At 31.8% G+C, this 17,556-nt stretch overlaps 2 protein-coding genes across 4 annotated transcripts; one reads left to right on the forward strand and one right to left on the reverse strand.

Annotated features, from left to right (window-relative positions):
* Nucleotides 1-5,463: 5,463 nt before the first annotated feature.
* Nucleotides 5,464-7,920, forward strand: LOC107899719 (B2 protein). Of its 3 annotated transcripts, none has more exons than XM_016825498.2 (6): nt 5,464-5,660; nt 6,250-6,836; nt 6,957-7,057; nt 7,142-7,225; nt 7,333-7,443; nt 7,537-7,920. In XM_016825498.2, the coding sequence occupies exons 2-6, from the start codon at nt 6,260-6,262 to the stop codon at nt 7,579-7,581; spliced, it is 918 nt and encodes a 305-aa protein (XP_016680987.1). In that variant the 5' UTR covers nt 5,464-5,660; nt 6,250-6,259; the 3' UTR covers nt 7,582-7,920. The 3 variants fall into 3 exon arrangements, with proteins under 3 accessions (XP_016680987.1, XP_016680986.1, XP_016680988.1); XM_016825497.2 differs by having other exon boundaries at nt 5,464-5,630; XM_016825499.2 differs by having other exon boundaries at nt 5,659-5,771.
* Nucleotides 7,921-8,086: 166 nt separating this feature from the next.
* On the reverse strand, nt 8,087-10,192 carry LOC107899720 (transcription and mRNA export factor ENY2). Its single transcript, XM_016825501.2, has 5 exons — nt 10,046-10,192; nt 9,863-9,950; nt 9,663-9,757; nt 8,775-8,851; nt 8,087-8,481 (listed from the first exon to the last, which is right to left on the reverse strand). Coding segments are annotated over exons 1-5 (336 nt in total). The 5' UTR covers nt 10,048-10,192; the 3' UTR covers nt 8,087-8,407.
* Nucleotides 10,193-17,556: the final 7,364 nt, after the last annotated feature.

The raw sequence follows: 17,556 nt of genomic DNA on the forward strand, positions 1-17,556 counted from the left end.
TCTTGGAATGAGTGACAAAAAAGTGGGCACGAGCACTTCTTTGGCACCAAATCTAGAAACAAAAAATAAAAACATGTTGGATCTAGTGCCTTAAATGTAGTATACTTGTCAATAAAATAAATTCTTTAATTAAATTAATAATCTTTGTATAAATTGCACTCAAATGGTTTTTGCACGAAATGCAAGATGGAAGCAAATGTTGCTCATTTGTTGTCTAATGTTTAACTAATACTAAGTAGTATTACGTGTTCAGACCGTGATACAAAAAGACAACTCATATTAGTAGATGAACTTAAACATGTCCTTAGTCTAATAGGAAATGAGCAAACTGATTGAAAGGCTAATATGTCATCTATCAAGTCCAATTGGGGAGATGCCTTGTCTTGGGCATTAGAGCGAATGACTCCTAAAAGATAGAGACAAAGATGTGACTGACTAGACTGACAGTTGAACAGGATCCAAGCAAAATAGACCCTGAATCCGTTTATGGATTTATTCTCTTATGACATTCATAGTGTGGCATACTTAAATCCTGAATGGATGGCAGACTATGTATGCGTGACTCGTACACTTTGATGTAAATAAAAGTCTGAGTTCGAATAGAAAAGGAATTGAAAATTGGTATGTTGGGTGTACAACTTCTACAATATGTAGCGTCATTCACAATAGTAGAATTCATAGCCCAAAACATAAGTAAATAATATCCTCTCATTGGCATTACATGGTTAATTAAAAGTAAACATGGTTACGAGTTGTTCATCTTTGTGATGAATGACTTAATTACTATTTGATAGTAATTGACTTTTCATGAAAGAAGATGTAATGGTTATCATGAGATTAAATAGGATTATATTGGGAGAACTGATATAATCCTAAAAAGATTAAAAATATCCTATGAGGGTAACACACTTATGACAAGGTCATTGGTTGAGCACTGAGTAGTTGATTTCATAATGGTGTGTGGTTAGGGAGAGCTCAGACATGATACTATACTAGAATGACTTTATGACTAAATGAGTTTATAATTAATAGGAAAAAATCTAGAACTTAATTATAAATCATTTGAGCTCTAATTACATATGTCCAATCAGACTCTCTACTAGCTCGTTGAAACCAGAAATGATTTGCGTGTTGAACCGAAAATGAACAGAATGAATAGAAATAGAGAAATGGAAAACATTCAGAAATTGTTATGGTTTTCTCCAAAATGGAGAAATGGAATCATTTGAAAATGAATGTAAGCTTCTCAAAATATGGAAATGGAAATGAGAAATGATCCATTTGCAAATATATATATATATATATATATGTGGATTACTCAGAAATGACCAAAAGAATGATTTTATGTTTTTGAGCAGTTTTAAAGCCCGAAAATAAAAATAAACCATTCGCTCATAGTGAACAAGTTGAGTTGTGAAATATTGAATATATTTTCTTGTAAATTTTAACATGGGTTAAATTGTCATAATTTTACAATGGGTAAAATTGGGATGAGAAAATTATTTAATTAGAAAATTAATGTTTATTTTGGAAAATAGAAAATTATGTATTGGGTTGGACTAAATTATAAAGTGTTGGGTTAAAAGGCCAAAAAACACATATAATTGGGCTCAATAAAATGAGAGGCTTGAATCTACATCATAATACATATGAGGGGAAGCACACCCTATTAGCCCATCTGCCTCTTTTAGTTGGACTGATAAGTTGTTTTTTTATTTGAAATAAACTTCCATAATTCAACAAGGGTTCTATCTTCTCTCCCAATAAATAAATGAAATCAATAAAGTTATTTACACAACTTGAAGATATTGTTACTCTACCAAAAAATAGAGAGAATTTATTTTTTACTATTATATATATTCGAAATAACAATTTTGTCAGTTTCTATTTTGAAGAAAGAATTTCTGTTTTCATCCAAAAGTAAAGAAAACTTTTTCTAGTTCTATGTTTTGATTCGACTGGTTCGAGCCCACACTCGAAACAGTTAGTGGTACGAGAATAGTGAAGAAGATCGTTTGGTTAAAAGCCAGAAAACATCAAGGAACCATGTAATATCCCGAAAATTATTACTATAATACCCCGAAAATTACTACAAGAAGAAAGTAGGTATCCTTGATAGTAAAATAAGAAAATAAAGTGACAAAAAGGGAAATTTTGAGTTATGGCAACACTGGGAATTATATTATGACATATTAATTCAAGAAAGGATTAAATCGCAAAAGTGAGAAAAGTTTTGTTGCCCAAGAGTAAATACTTGAAATTTGATGGATTAAAGTGTAAATATGAAAAATTTGAAGGACCAATAGTGTAAATATTTTAAGGGTGGAATAATCTAGAAACTAAGGAAAATGGATGAATTAGGACCAAATTGAAAAGGTGAAGAATTTTGATGGACTAAATGATAATTTTACCAAATTAAGTGATGACTGAAGGATGAAATTTTTAAAGATTACAAAGGGAAAATTGGTCAATTAGAAGAGAGAGAAATCTAGAAGGCAATGATGATGTTGGTGATATTTTAGATTAATTAATTAAATAAATATTAGTTTATTAATATTTTAATTTGATTTTTAATTGATATTTTATTATTTTATTATTATTCTATTTAGTATATATATGGAAGGAAAGATGAAGAATCTTCATCTTCTTCCCATGCATCCAACGTATGAAGAAAAAAGAAAGAAAGAAACTTTCTTTTCTTTACCATTTTCACTTAGAAATCAAAAGAATTTTCATATCCATCAAGAGAGAAAGATAACAAGGAGACAATGGGGAGCTTGAATATCAAGTTAGATTCAAAAAATAGAAGCTGGAGGAGAGAGAAAATCAAGTTAAAGATTGAAATCAATAGGACAAGGTAAGAACATCAAGATTTCAATATATTTTTTAAGTTTGTTATTATTGAAAAAGCATGGAAATGATGTTATAGTAGAGTTTTCTTAAATAAAGTCTTATGTTCTTGATATATTAGTGAAGGGAAATAAGAGAAAGTGATGGAAAATATTATAGAGAAAATGAATAAGGAAGTTATAAACTTAGTAATCAACATTTTGCACTAAAACAGTTTTGGATAGCAGCAGTAGGTTAACTTCGAAAAATCACCATAAATTATGGAAATTGAACTAGAGAATGAAAAAAATATGGAATTAAATCTTATTAAGTCTAGTTTCTCATAGGAGAAACGGTGTAAGTAATGGAAATGTAAATCATGAGATATAATAAATTATGTGAGACAAGGTTAGAATTAATTCGGGTTCCCCTATTCTGACTTTGGAAAATTATAAAAAAATGGAGAAAAATAATTATGGGCTTAAATTTATATTTTTAAAATCCTGAATGAGTCTATTTTCAAAAGAAACAAATGAAAACATCATCCAAATCCTGTACGAGGAGATAATTAATTTTTAATGAAGTAGGGTCGGAACTGTCAGACAACAAAATAGGGATGACTTTAAAGAATAAACTGTACTTATTGGCTACACTAAAAATTCTGAAAATTCTATAGTAAGAAGATATGTGAGTCTAGTTTCAGATAAAATTAACAGATCTCTATTTGGAGTTACATAGCTCAAGATATAAATAATTTTGTGACAATGACTCAAGTGGACAACTTTGAATGAACAAATAAATAAATAGTGAAATTATAGATAATGTTACATATAAGCATGTTATATTCATTAAGGATGTGGAATGGAGAGGAGGAGGAGGAGGAAAATATATGATTATTCAGCTAGCATGAGTTTTTATTAAAAATGGCTAATTTGCATGTTTTAGGTTCAGGGACTAAATTGAATAAAAGTAATATTTTAAGGGTAAATTTGTAAAAATGTCAAAAAGTGACCAAATTGCATGAAATGAATTGTTTTATTATTTAAATTAATAAATTGAATGAAATATTAATTTATATCAAGATTGGGTGGAAATTCGAAGAAAATAGAAAATTACCAAAATGTCCCTAAATTTTGGTATTTCTACAATTTAGCCTGGTAAGTTCGTGTAACTTGAATTATATTCTTAGATGATTAAAATATATATATTGGATTGAGAAATTGATTTGAATTGTGAACATGAAAAATTGTGAATTGAATGAAATGAAAAAGAAGCTTTGAATTACATGAGTAAATATCGGGTCTTGTAGGCCCTATTTGTTATGAACATAATATTTTGAGGATATGTTGTAAAGAATTATAAAAGCACGTTAATAATTTGAAAGTTTTAATTTGGATGAAATTTTGTAACTCGATTTAATACGTATGCAAATGTATGTCTTCTAGTAATGCCTCGTACCCTATTCCGGCGTCGAATACGGGTAAGGGGTGTTACAATGTGACATCGCCAGATTCGGTCATAACGTTTAGACCGGGTTGGGGGTGTTACAATCCATTTATCCGAAAACACATGTATGATTTTAGTTCAAGGTTTATTGCTATAAATATCACAAACCGAGTCGATTTTCAAATTTTTAATTTTCCACTGTGCAAGAAAATCATTTTCAATCTAGATTTTTTTTCCAACAAAACAAACACACAAGTGAACTTAATCTATCATACACCCTATGATAATTTTTCTCACCCTTGCACCTTGAAGACTGATACTCTCACCACTAAATTCACCCTTGTGAATTCAGCAAATAAAGTCACAACACAAAAAGTTTTACTATCAATATGCACTCATAGAAAAGTTCCTCACTTGATAGATTTAGTGCTCTTAATTCTAGTTACAAAAATCTATACAGGTCTCTCTCTTAAATAGATTATGTTCAAGACTTTCTAACATAGAAGATCTATAACAACCCCATTACAATAATAATACAATAAACAATTTACAATATAATAATAATAAAACAAACGTGGGCTCTTGGCAACTAATCACATAAAATTTCAATCCAATCCAAATGTCCATGTTACAAGGGATTAACTTGAGTGATTTAATTCGATCCAATTTTCAATATCAGTTTCTCAAGTAATATGATATTCATTGACGGACTAGATGTCATCTATATGCTCATCACATCTCATTTAAACTGTTCAATAAATTATCCATACTTAAATATGGAAATTATCACTCAACAACTCTAATATTAGAGAAGTAGACACTTCCTTAACACTTAAACCAACTTCATATTTTCTAATAAATATTTGTAAACTTTTGAATTATTTTGAGAGAAATTAATCTCAAACACTCACATGTTTTTTTTAATTAAAAATTTATATATCACACATAAAAAGTATAAAATTTTTTTATTAAATAAATAATCAATAGAAATAGTACGAGGAAAATATATTTTTTGACAAAATTCGAGATAGATCGGATTAGAAAAATTACTTGAAAGTAAATATTTTTTCGATTATTATATTTTAAAAACATAAAATGTTTTTACACGCGGACACTGAGGCGCGTAAGAAACGAGAACTTCACCAGCACCGCACTTCCTTTATTTTAAGACACTGAGACAAAGTTCGTAAGAAAAACGGTAAAAACCAAACTGGCAAAAGACAGTAAATACTCAAGTAATGAGGGGCATTATCGTCACATAATTCTATAAATACAATGAAAATCCCTCCTTACATAATTTCTCGCTGTCCCCCTCTGTGCCGTGTCTTGCGGGTTTCACTTCACAGCTAGCAAAGGTAAAAAAGATAAAAAGAAAGAAAATAAAGGTACTCTCTTTGTTTCTCTTTTGGATCCCATATCTGGTGTTCTTAGCTTCTAAAATACTTTTAAATCTGCATCTTTAATGCTAAACATTGAAGTTGTATTTTGCTTAGTTGGTAAAGTCTGCATCTATTTCTTTGGTTCTTTGTTAAATGCCGTACTATTTATTTGATTTTTATTGATGGATGATTTTGAATTTTTGGGTATTGTTTTAAAGGTGATTATATTTTTGGGTTTTCTTTTTTTTTTTGGGGTGGGGGGGGGGGTGGGGGGTTCTTATTGGGATAAAATTTGGTTGTTGTTTGTGTCATGTGAAGTTGACTTCAAGAGTTTTAAGGTTTCTGGTCTTTGTTTGTGTGCTGAGAAAATGGTGGGAAAGGAAATGGGAAATTTTCCAGTGTTTGCTTGGTTTTCATGTGCTGATTCTTGGTTTTCTTTTCTTTGGGTTATTGTGGCTGTTGGTAGAAATTGAATCTCCTTCATTGATGCTTAAGATTTGCTTATCAAATGGTGACTTAATTGTCTCCAGTTTTCTCCCATGTCTTGTTTTGTAATTGACAAATCTTTTCAAATTCTGTTATCCTCTCTTATTAGGATCTGCAAGATGGAAAGCATGAATAGCTTTTGGCAGTTAGGAGATGATCTCCGGGGACAATCTAAAGCCTCAGAGGATCACAAATGGTTGATGGTTGCCTCCAAACTGGCTGAACAAACGAGGATAAAGGGTGAGCGTATGAACAATCTCGACCTTTCAAAGGGTCCAGCTGAAGTAAGGACAAGGGATAAATTTGGGTTCCATGAAGACAACAAATTCGAGAACCTTAACTTCAATATGTTGAACTTGGACTCCAAGATCGGAGATAGTATAAGCAAAAGTACCTTCCGAAATGGTATTTACAACACCGATGCTGTTTACCAGAAAAATAACAGCCACAACATTGGGAACCTGTCTGCCAACAAATATAGTGGCAACAACCATTGCAACAAAGATATTAATAATAACAGCAACACCAACTCCAACTCCAACAACAACGAGAACAGCAACGCAAACAATGCTGCCGATAAAAGGTTCAAGACTTTGCCTGCCGCCGAGACACTCCCGAGAAATGAGGTGCTTGGTGGATACATCTTTGTTTGCAACAATGACACAATGCAAGAAGATCTTAAGCGCCAGCTATTTGGTAATTGTTGTTCTTTTTGAAGACTCCCATTCTCATAGATGTAATTGTCACGTAATTAGTTTATATTATGAACCTTAGTAATTGAGAATTTTTACTTGCTGCTGTTATCTCATTTGCTAGGTTTACCGCCAAGATACAGGGACTCTGTTCGGGCAATCACACCTGGCTTGCCATTGTTTCTCTATAACTACACCACTCATCAGTTGCATGGTATTTTTGAGGTAAGTTCACCTGAGTCTAATGGTTGATCAGGCAGTGTCAGTTAGCGTCTCTTGTATTGTTGATGTTTTCTTCCATATTTACAGGCAGCAAGTTTTGGGGGTTCTAACATTGATCCAACTGCTTGGGAAGACAAAAAGTGTAAAGGCGAGTCGAGGTTTCCTGCTCAGGTAAAGATAGGAGTTTATGGTTTGTTAGAACTGTACTTATTGTTCCTTGTCATAGAAGACACCATTAACTCTTAATTCTTCTATTTTTTTTACCCCTTTATAAATAGGTGAGGATCCGTATAAGGAAGGTATGCAAGGCATTGGAAGAGGATGCTTTTAGGCCAGTCTTGCACCACTATGATGGTCCCAAGTTCCGTCTTGAGCTGTCAGTTCCTGAGGTATCGCAATTGTTCTATTTTATGCAAGTTTTTTTTTCCGCTAATCAAATTCTGTTAGCCGTGGCTCACGAGTTCCATATCATACTTTTGCAGACTTTGGATCTAATGGACCTTTGTGAACAAGCAGGCTCCCCATAAACAAAATGCTAGCCGAGTGCAAATGTAGTAGTAGTAGGGTTTGTGATGCACGTTTCCGGAGATTTTTCCATAGAGCGCAAGCTGTGGTGGGTGTTAAGTCCAGTTGGGGAAAAAGTAGGAAATGGCATTAGCCACATATGAATAAATGCGTTCATGTCATGTGAAAGATGCATTGTAAAACTTTTGCATTAATATGCTATGAATTAAAATCCTATCAGATATATTTGCAAGATGTCAAAAGGAAATGGCAACGACGTGTAATGTTCAAGTCCCCAACAACTGAAGGCTTTGATGTCTATTTTTGTGCTTATAATATGAACCTTCTCCTGTCTTCTTCAATCTCATTTTCAAAGTGAAGTCCTAAGTGCATGCAAATATGCAAATTCCAAATAAGGTTTCTTCAATCTCTTATTCCAATCACCTAAGCGAACAAGCTAAAATAATTGAACCATGACTTCATTTGACTTCCCAGTTGTGTAGCAATAACTCAAAGAGAGGATACTCATCATGGAAAGAAGTATAGCTTCAATCAGAGGATTTACAAGGTCAAATATGTTGATCTAATGCACAGTTTTCCTCCCTTAAACCCAGCAATAGAAACGTTTGTAGACAACCGAAACCATCTGTAATTTGCTGATCCTATCACAGCTAGAATGGATAAATGAAATTACATCCTCATGGCTGCAAACCCTATTCATTCCATTGGTGTAATCATTCAACAAGATGCTAAAGACGAACCCTATTGAGGCTTCATTGAAGTCTATATAGCGACAGCTGACAGCTCTGTAACTTTCCCCCCTCTTTGCTAATCAATGCATGCTGATGGTCAAAGAGCAGCGGACATGAGAAAAGAACGAATTCTTTGCAATAGCTCAGCCTTTACGAAGTCTGGGACAGAAGCTGCATAAACAAGGATTTAACTGTGGTGATAAGGAAATAAAATGCAAATAGTATAAGAGACAAAAATCATGAGCTTAAAAATGGGTAAATCGGACATAATCCAATTTATTATCAACCACCAGGTAGGACTGTGGAACATCATAGCATGAGGAAGCATATACCAAGAACAAAATCGAGGATCTTTCTTGGTATGAACTAATTCTCTCTACTCTAATTGATCCATTGCTTCAACCTATGGAATGCTGATAAGGACAAGCATAACAATAGAGGGAAAAAAAATTACAAATTCTTACCTCTGCCTTTTGGGGTGATCAAATGAACAAGGTCATCCACAGTGACATTATTTCTTCCTTTCTTCTTAACATATGATCTGTCATTCATCAAAATGGAAGAGATTTCTATAAAGTATCATAAAGATTTCACATAAAGATGATGCATAAAAGGAAATTGAATACGTTGCAATCAACTTAAATGCCAAGCAAAACAAATCGATTCTTGGATAAAGAACTAATTTCTCTATCTCACGGCACTTCATCCCTCTGGTTTTCTTTCCATGAAAATAAATAGCCCACAAAAGCTATACAGCTTTACATAACTATAAAGAAACTTATTGCGGCATTGTTTAGTCATTACCTAAAACACCACAACACATCGATTGACACAATTTGACGCATCACCATCCTAAACATCTTTTATTCATTGTCGTAACAGAAAACATAAAAGTAAGAAAAACTCAGCATATCACTTATATTTGGGACCAGGCACTGGCACCACAATCTGGCTCTAAGATTATCCACTTTCACATCAATACAAAGTAGGAAGCAACAAGTGAAGTCTTAAGAACCCCATGACAATTTTTTTCCCCATTGATCAATTACTTAATTTGATCCACTTTTTCTAAAAAAGAAACTGTTTATAAAGTATTAAACAAGCCATGACTTAATTCTAATTTCCTTATCTATGAAGAACTTGAAAATTCTCTTAATTTTCAGAAACTATGAATTGTAATCCTTAAGATTAATTATAACTAAGCCAACACAAAAAATGATAGGTTAAACAATTAGAAAGAAGATCAATTGCAGATAAATACACAAATTAATATATGAAGCAAGGCAGTTCAAAGTTTAAACAATAACTAGATACAAAGGAGACAGTAAAAATAGTGGGGAAAAGAAAAAAACCTGCAAAGAGCTTTCATCTCATCCTTCCATCCACATTCTATAAGTCTTTCTCTTAACAGTTCCATTAATCTCTCTTTTTCTCCGCTTTCAATTAACTACCAAATTCAATTAAATCACAGTAAATAAATAAGAACCAACCCCCCCCCCCCAAAAAAAAAGAAAAAAGAAAAAATGAAATAATAAAAAGAAGGGAAAAGAACCTTGATATTAATAATTTCTTGAAGGGTGGGTTCATTCCCTTGATCTTCTGCACCATCAGGGGTTGGAGGCCGATTTACTGAATGTTTCCTGTTGAGGGATGTTTTAAAAAAAAAAAAGATTAAAGATTCGATTCTGATTATGGATTTAGTTAAACTGAAAAAAAAAACAAGAAATTTACTTGCATGATGTTAAATTAAATCTCTCAAAATAGAAATGAAAATTTGTGAGGAAATTGGAGAAATTTTTATTGACTTCGAAACAGCTAGAACCCAAAGAAAAAAAGAAGGGATTTAAAAAAAAAAATTCCTTGGCCTCCACCGTCACCTAGAAACGACAACGTAGGGGAGATTTCAGACAGGAAGTATTTTACCAGATTTGCCCCTAGATTTAGTTGCATTTTACAAGGCCATCTCTTGAAGCCTTTTTCAAGGATGGACACAGGCCCTTGACATAAAGAATTCCATAGCTGTTAGCTTGTTAGGCCTTAGATTTAGATACTGCCCTTAGTATAAGAATTTTGTTGGAACTCTTTTGATATTAGAGAAAATAAATGTAGAACCCTAACCCTCAGATCTTACTAATATGGACCACCTATGACAACATAGTGTCCAATTGCCCATCCATGTATATTGGGTAGCTGTTTTTATGTCTCTCTTTGTTTTTTCATTGAATTGCAGGTGGATTCAGCTGCATATGTCCAACCTGAACAGGTGCTAGATATTTGTGGAACCTAAGAGCCATTTCCTAACACTCGATGGGACTGAGTTCATGTTCGCGTGGGGCACTAGGAACAGATAAATAACTGGCTAGCATCCTCAAGTATGTGGCTAACTTTCCTGATTGTGCAAAGAACAGTATCACGTAGCCCCGGTAATGCTGTTTTAGTGGTTTCTTACGTAATCTATGGAAGAAAATTGAGTGGTTGAAAACTTTGCATCTTGGTCGCTTTCATATTCTGTGTTAAGATCATGTGACCGTCACTGTTCCCCAGTATCGCTAATTTAATGCTGTTTTTGAGGCTCATTTTGTGCCATCCTACAATAATGGCATCTGCTGGAAAAAAAAGGGACTCTCTCAAGCAGCTCTAGGGTCATTGGTATGAAAATGGGATTTCCTTGTCTTAGCCAAGTAGTCAAGTAGCTAAGTTGCTGACTGTTGTATAGAAAGCTGCATCTGTGCCCAGGTCTCCCTCCCACTATTATTGTCCCCCACTCGGATGACATCTATGCTATCTACGTATGTTGCCTCAACCTGTTATTGTTCTCGAAGCATTAAAATTCGACTATGGTACCTAACTTATATCCAAACATGAGTATAAATGATGGGATCGACCCGATTAAGCAATGAATAAGTAAAAATAGTAGAAGAAATTGAGAAATTAAACACAAAAATTTAATGTGGAAAAACCCCTTCAAAGAGGATAAAAAATTACACGTAAAGATAATTTTATTATAATGGCAAAAGAACGAAGAGTGCAAAAGGTAGAGATAAAAATTAAACCCCGAAACCCGAAAAAAAGAACTCTCAAAACGTAAACACAAAATTCTTCAAAAGTGTTGAGTTCTAATATTTTAATGGGTGTGTTTTCTAAGGTTATAAGAGAGCTTATTTATAAGCTAAATTTATAGATCAAATAAATTATGCTAATAAATACTAAATATATTATAATAATAAATACTAAATCTTCTAGAATGAAAATATATTTTGTTTAACTTAACTTGCAAGCAATCTCTTATTTTATTTAATAAAAATTTAAGTCACACAACTCTAATAATATCTAACAATAGATAAATGATATTTCCAAATATACAAAAAGAATAAACTTATTGATGCTGCCAATTGCAATAGTTAGTAGCAATTCACTTTGCAACTAAACAAGTTATAATTTTCTTATTTTGTTAGCATAATTTACTTAATTAAAACGTTTCTTTTTGTGCATCTTTTTAAGGAATCTCATGTAGCAAATTTCATGATTAATACTGAGGAAGAAATTCAGTCAACCAGGTACAATTCAAAGTAATCTAGTGTGATTGACTAACTTTTTTATAGAGATATGCAATCAAAAAAGTTCAATTGTAAGGGATCTTTACTTTATCTCATTCCATAATGAAAATTTTGATTGAGACGAAATTACATTGGCTAATTCTAATTACACTAGTTTGGTTTACAAGTCTACAAAATGCTTATATAAAAGAGACTTTTTACGATTTGTGCGTGAAAATTAAAGAACTTACTTTATTCTTTACACTAAACATTTGCAAGTGTTTTTATGTTGTAAAGAAATTGTTCTATCAATTTGGACTAAGCTTTCACAAGGGAAAGTCTTAGTGAGAAAGTTAAATCTTTTATAATTGTACAGGAGTGAGGTTCTAATGAGTATGAGTGAGGTAGAGCTTAAATCATTTCTTGTACTATTGAGATTATAGTGGATACTCTCTAGCAAAGCTGACACACGTAAGATTAGATCCAAATTGTATAATCAATTTACTATGTTCCCTGTTTACATTTTCAATCTTCAATTGTTCAATTAGTTACAACTTAAATAACAACTAAATCAACTACTCAACACTTTCAATTGGTATTAGAGCTAGATACCAATGAATTTGGTTATGATCTTGCTTTTGATTTGCTAAAACATGGAAGGGAACATGATCTCCAAGACACCCATGCTCAATGGCTCATATTACACCTATTGAAAAACATGTATGAGGGCATTTATCAAGTCAATAGGCAAGAGAGTGTAAAGAGTTGTTCTTATAGGTTGGGAACCACCAATTGCTATTGTTAATAGTGTCAGTGCTCCTAAACCAAAGAATACTTGGACCACTGAGGATCTTAAAATGCAATTTTTAATAGTATAGATCCCTAAGAATTCAAGAGAATCTCAAAATACACCAATGCTCGTGAGGCTTGGACCATTCTTAAAAACAAAAAGAAACTACAAGTGTGAAATAATCTAAACTCTAGATGTCAACAATTAGATCGTGAATCTACTAATGCCAGAAGATGAAACTTTATATGATTTTCATACTAAATTATATGACATCTCTAACCAAGCATTTTCTATTGTAGAAGAGTACTCAAATGCTAAGTTGGTGCATAATTTCTTGATATCTCTCTCAAAACATTTCTTAATCAAGGTGATAACCATAGAGGAGTCTACGAACATCACATGATAAGTATTGATGACTTGATTGTGTCTATAAAAAACATTTGAGATGAATTTGACAGACGCCAGAGGAGAAAAGTAAAGCCAAAAAAGAACATTACTTTGCAAGTTGTTTCCTTAGTTGTAATCGATGAAGAAGCTACCAATGAAGATCTGCAAAAGCAATTAGCTTTACTTATTAAAATTTTTAACAAAACATTTAAAATTTTATCAAATAAGAGCAAAGATTATGAAGGAGTTTGAAGCTTAAATAAAGAAAAAAAAAGGAAAAGAAGTAGCCAATGAGGAAACCCTTACACAAAAGGGAAAAATCATACAATGTCACAAATGTGAGGGTATAACTACATACAAGTTGAGTGTGTCAATATGTTGAAAAAGAAGAAACCTTAATTGTGACATGGAGTGATGATGACTCAACCAATGAAAAATATGAAGATGATGAGCATATCAATAATTATGTTGCCTTTACATTTAAGTTGGTAATTGAAGTTGCAAATGACTTTGAGAAATGTAGTGATAGTGATGTTGAATCCATTGAAGACTTTATAGATACCTAGAATGCTATGCTTGATAAGTGAGACTAGGCTTGTAAATTCTATTATAAAATAATAAAACTAAAAATGATCTAAACTTGGTGAAGTTGTGAAGAAGTTGACTTTAGCTCAATTTATTTTAAAGAAGATGTGGAAAAGTTCCAAGAGAAGTTGGATGGAATCTTGTTGTTGCAAAAAGGAAACCTGGTCATGGATATGTTGACACATGTGGTGAAATAGTAACTTCAATAGTTTTTATGAAAGTTAAGAAGAATGCTAACAAACTTGAAAGCCCCAAGAAGATCAAAGTTGTTCACACGGGGAAGAGTAATGTGCCATTATTGTAGAATCACAAGAAATATTGGGTCAAAATGTTACAAACTACTAACAGATCTTAGAAGAAAGTAGTTAGTTAAATCTATAGTTGCAACTAGCGTTACAACTGATAAAAAACATAATAAAAAAATTTCTGAAGGAGAAAATACCAAAAGTGTTTTTTGGTTGTTCACGTATCTTTCAAAGCATCCATAGAGCATATTTAATATTTTTGGTAGCAGATGTTTCAAGCATATGACTAGAAGTAGATACTATCTAAAAGAGTTTCAAGAAAACCATAAAGGTATAATACTTTTTTGTGATGATAAATGGATGCTTAAACTCTAGAATTTATTCCTTGGTAAGGGCTTGAAAGCCACTCTGATCACCGTAAGTTGTCTCTGTGATCAGGACAATTTAGTAAACTTTACCAAAGATAGCTATAAGGTGACTAAAAAGTAAAATGAACTAATTTTGAAGGGTGCAAGGACATTTGAAAATTTTTATAGGCTAATGGAACCACTCACTCACAATGGAGACAATTTTTCAAATATGAAGTTATGGCACAAGAGGCTTTTGCCACATACACTTCAAAGGTTTGTAGACACTAGTAAGGTATAATGTTGTTTGTGGACTACCAAATTTAGGAGAGTAATAACCAAGTTGTAAGGTAAGTGCTTGAAAGGTAGACAATAACATGAGTCACATCCCTAATTATAACTTATTCAAACAACTAACCCTTTAAAACTTTTGCACATGGATTTGATGGGGCTATTGCATATCAAGAACTTAGGGGTAAATATTTATATGCTTGTATGTGTAAATGGTTATTCTAGGTATACTTGGGTTGTGTGAAAAATATAACACATTTGATGGATTTAAGAAATTGTGTAAGAAGTTAATGAATGAAAAAGGGTAGCTCATTAAGAAGATTTTTGTAATGAAGTAGGCATTCAACAAGATTTTTTTACTCCAAAAAATATATAGTAGAATGAAATTGTTGAGAAGAAGAATAGGATCATTTGGAATATAGCTTGAGTCATTTTAAATACCAATGGGATTTCTCAGATGTTTTGAGTAAAAGTTGTTAATAAAACTTTCCATGTGATCAATATATCTTTGTTGAGGTAAAAAAAGACTGGGATGAAATCTTATGAGATTTGAGAAGAAGAAAGCCAACCTTGGGTACTTTCATGTATTTAGGAATGTATGCTACATAGGGTCTGTTCGTTTACAGGAAAACATTTTCTAGTTTTCTTGTGTTTGTTTGCTTGAAAATAACTTACATTGGTAAAACGTTTTCAGAAACACAGGAAAATGAGAAGGGATTTTAGGGAAAATGTCTTACCAATTTTATTTCTGTAAGACATTTTCCATCTTTCCTCCTCCTTCCATCCTTTTCCTTCTTCATCCAGTTGGACCAGTTCCCTTCCTGAAACAAAGCTTAAGGTAACTTTTTTATGCTTTACTCTGTATTTCATTCAATTTGTCGCCTCTCTCACTCAAATCTTCTTCTTTCTTTTTTTTGTTGAAGAATATGTTTGGATTTTGCATCTGTTTGTTTAATCTATTTGGATTTTGCATCTGTCTGTTGAAGAATCTTCTTATTCTTCCTTTTTTATGCTTTATTTAAAATCTGTTTGTTTTTGGGTTTTGCATCATTCAGTTTATGCTTGCTCTTCTATTACCCTAAATTTGTTTTTTTTCTTTTATTTTCTTAAGTAATAGATATTTGGTAACTTACTTTCTCCTTGTTATAGTTGGTAATGCATTGATATGTTTGCAAAGATTCTTAAAACATAACAGAAGATGCTGCAAAATTTCCCTTTTTCTCATCTGATAAAATTGAACTCTGACCTGAACTGATTTCTCATGTGATCCAACATTTGAGTTCATGCATAAGTTATTAGCTCTATATATTCAAACAAATGGTTTTCTTTCTGATTTTTCATTTCTCTGTTCCTCTTTATAAAGTTACATTACCCTCAATAAGTGTTAACAAACAATAGAACACTACGGTTTCCACGTTGGGCTAAAATCAATCATTGCCAAGCCAAAAGCATTTTCCACATTAATGGGTTTGTCTGTAAGCTATAAAAGACAAGCCTCACCACAAGTTTCTTTGAGTGGGGAATCATTTTCAAAACTAGCTACTTCTAGGGATTGGCTAATTCAGTCAGCAGAAATGTCGAAAGAATTAATGATGCATGATCACACTACCAAAACTTATCAAAATCAAGAGAATAACTGCTCCACTGACCATGAAGTTCAAAGAAATTCACATCCTGGTGAAGTTAGAAATTGTGGATATAATATATACTAAATTAATGTATTTCTCATGGTCATGTGCATTAGTTTAGTAGTTAAAAGTTGGCCACTGTCAATGCATTTTTTGTATTGTTCTGAGAGAGGTTGTATTGTTATGAGTTTTAAGTATATGCTAGCCTACTTTTTTTATTTCAATTTCAGCTTTCATTATGGATTAAGAAATTTTATCTGTCAATAATATATTATCATACATCATTAACGCGATGTTTTTATCCACAATCATCCTTTTGTCAACTCTTAACCTTATCCTCTGCTTTATGTGAATTTTGATATTATGTTTCTTCTTGTGAATTCATATGATAATACAAAGTTTGACTTTTGTATCCAACTATATCTACGACTGAGATTTTAATTGGAAGAGCCAAATTGATACAAAATGTAAACATTAAAGGCTAAATTTGATATTATGCCTATCTTCAATGTTTAGCCAAAAAGATACAATTAAAAACATTAATTAGAAGAATTTCACATTAATAAAAAAAATGTAATGAAATAATATCATCATTAAAATAAATTAAAATTTAATATAATAAAATATTTTTTACAATTTAAATATTTAATTTTAAAAATTATTTTGACATAAAATTTAAAATAATTAAGTCCAAAAATTTTGAAGTAAAAAAATATCTAATAAATCATATGTATATTCAAAAGGGAAAGTGTAATAAAAAATATTAAATAGAAGAATAAAATAACATTTTTACTACTGCCATTGTACATCATGTCATCTACAAATAACTTAAAAAAAAAGAGGGAAGTGGTTGCAATATTTATTGAAGAATAGAATAACGATATCAAATGATGAATAAGTATAGGTTCGGTGTCCATTTTCAACATTACATATGTACATTATATTATGACCAATCATTGGTTTATTCTCAAATTAAATCATATCTAATTTTAGTTGTGTCACTAAATTGGTACAAAGAAAGTAGTTGATACTTTTTAATTTCTCAAAAAATTATTAATGCAATTATAATTAGCTTAATATGTATGTATGCACTTTAGTCATGGTAACTTTAGTCATATATGTGATCTTATGTAAATCTTGTATCTCTTTTATAGTGATCAAATATTTGGGTGGCATTATTTTGTGTAGATGGATCGTAATCAAGATCAAAATGCAATTTTCGGAGTCGTGGCTTCAGTTTTAGCTTTTGGGGCTCTTTGGATTAAAAATTAAAAACTAGGAAGGAAATTGCTTCTCACCCTCGTGCGAATCGAGATTATGAAAGAGAAAATTGTATTAATAGTATTTTATATAGTGGGGACCAGCATTGTATTGATGTCATAAGGACGAGACGGATTACCTTTTATAATTTGTGCGATATTCTTAGTAGGAATAATT

Source organism: Gossypium hirsutum, chromosome D04, assembly GCF_007990345.1.
Source record: "Gossypium hirsutum isolate 1008001.06 chromosome D04, Gossypium_hirsutum_v2.1, whole genome shotgun sequence".
Lineage (NCBI taxonomy): Eukaryota > Viridiplantae > Streptophyta > Magnoliopsida > Malvales > Malvaceae > Gossypium > Gossypium hirsutum.

Bases quoted from the DNA above. Each gene is read 5' to 3' on its own strand.
- LOC107899719 (XM_016825498.2), top strand. From the start codon at position 6,260: ATGGAAAGCATGAATAGCTTTTGGCAGTTAGGAGATGATCTCCGGGGA. The intron at 7,226-7,332 runs GTAAAGATAGGA...CTTTATAAATAG, and splicing joins AGTCGAGGTTTCCTGCTCAG to GTGAGGATCCGTATAAGGAA. The intron at 7,444-7,536 runs GTATCGCAATTG...ATACTTTTGCAG, and splicing joins TTGAGCTGTCAGTTCCTGAG to ACTTTGGATCTAATGGACCT.
- LOC107899720 (XM_016825501.2), bottom strand. The intron at 8,852-9,662 runs GTTTTTTTCTTT...GATGAATGACAG, and splicing joins GAGATGAAAGCTCTTTGCAG to ATCATATGTTAAGAAGAAAG. The intron at 8,482-8,774 runs GTAAGAATTTGT...TTGTTTATGCAG, and splicing joins GATCACCCCAAAAGGCAGAG to CTTCTGTCCCAGACTTCGTA.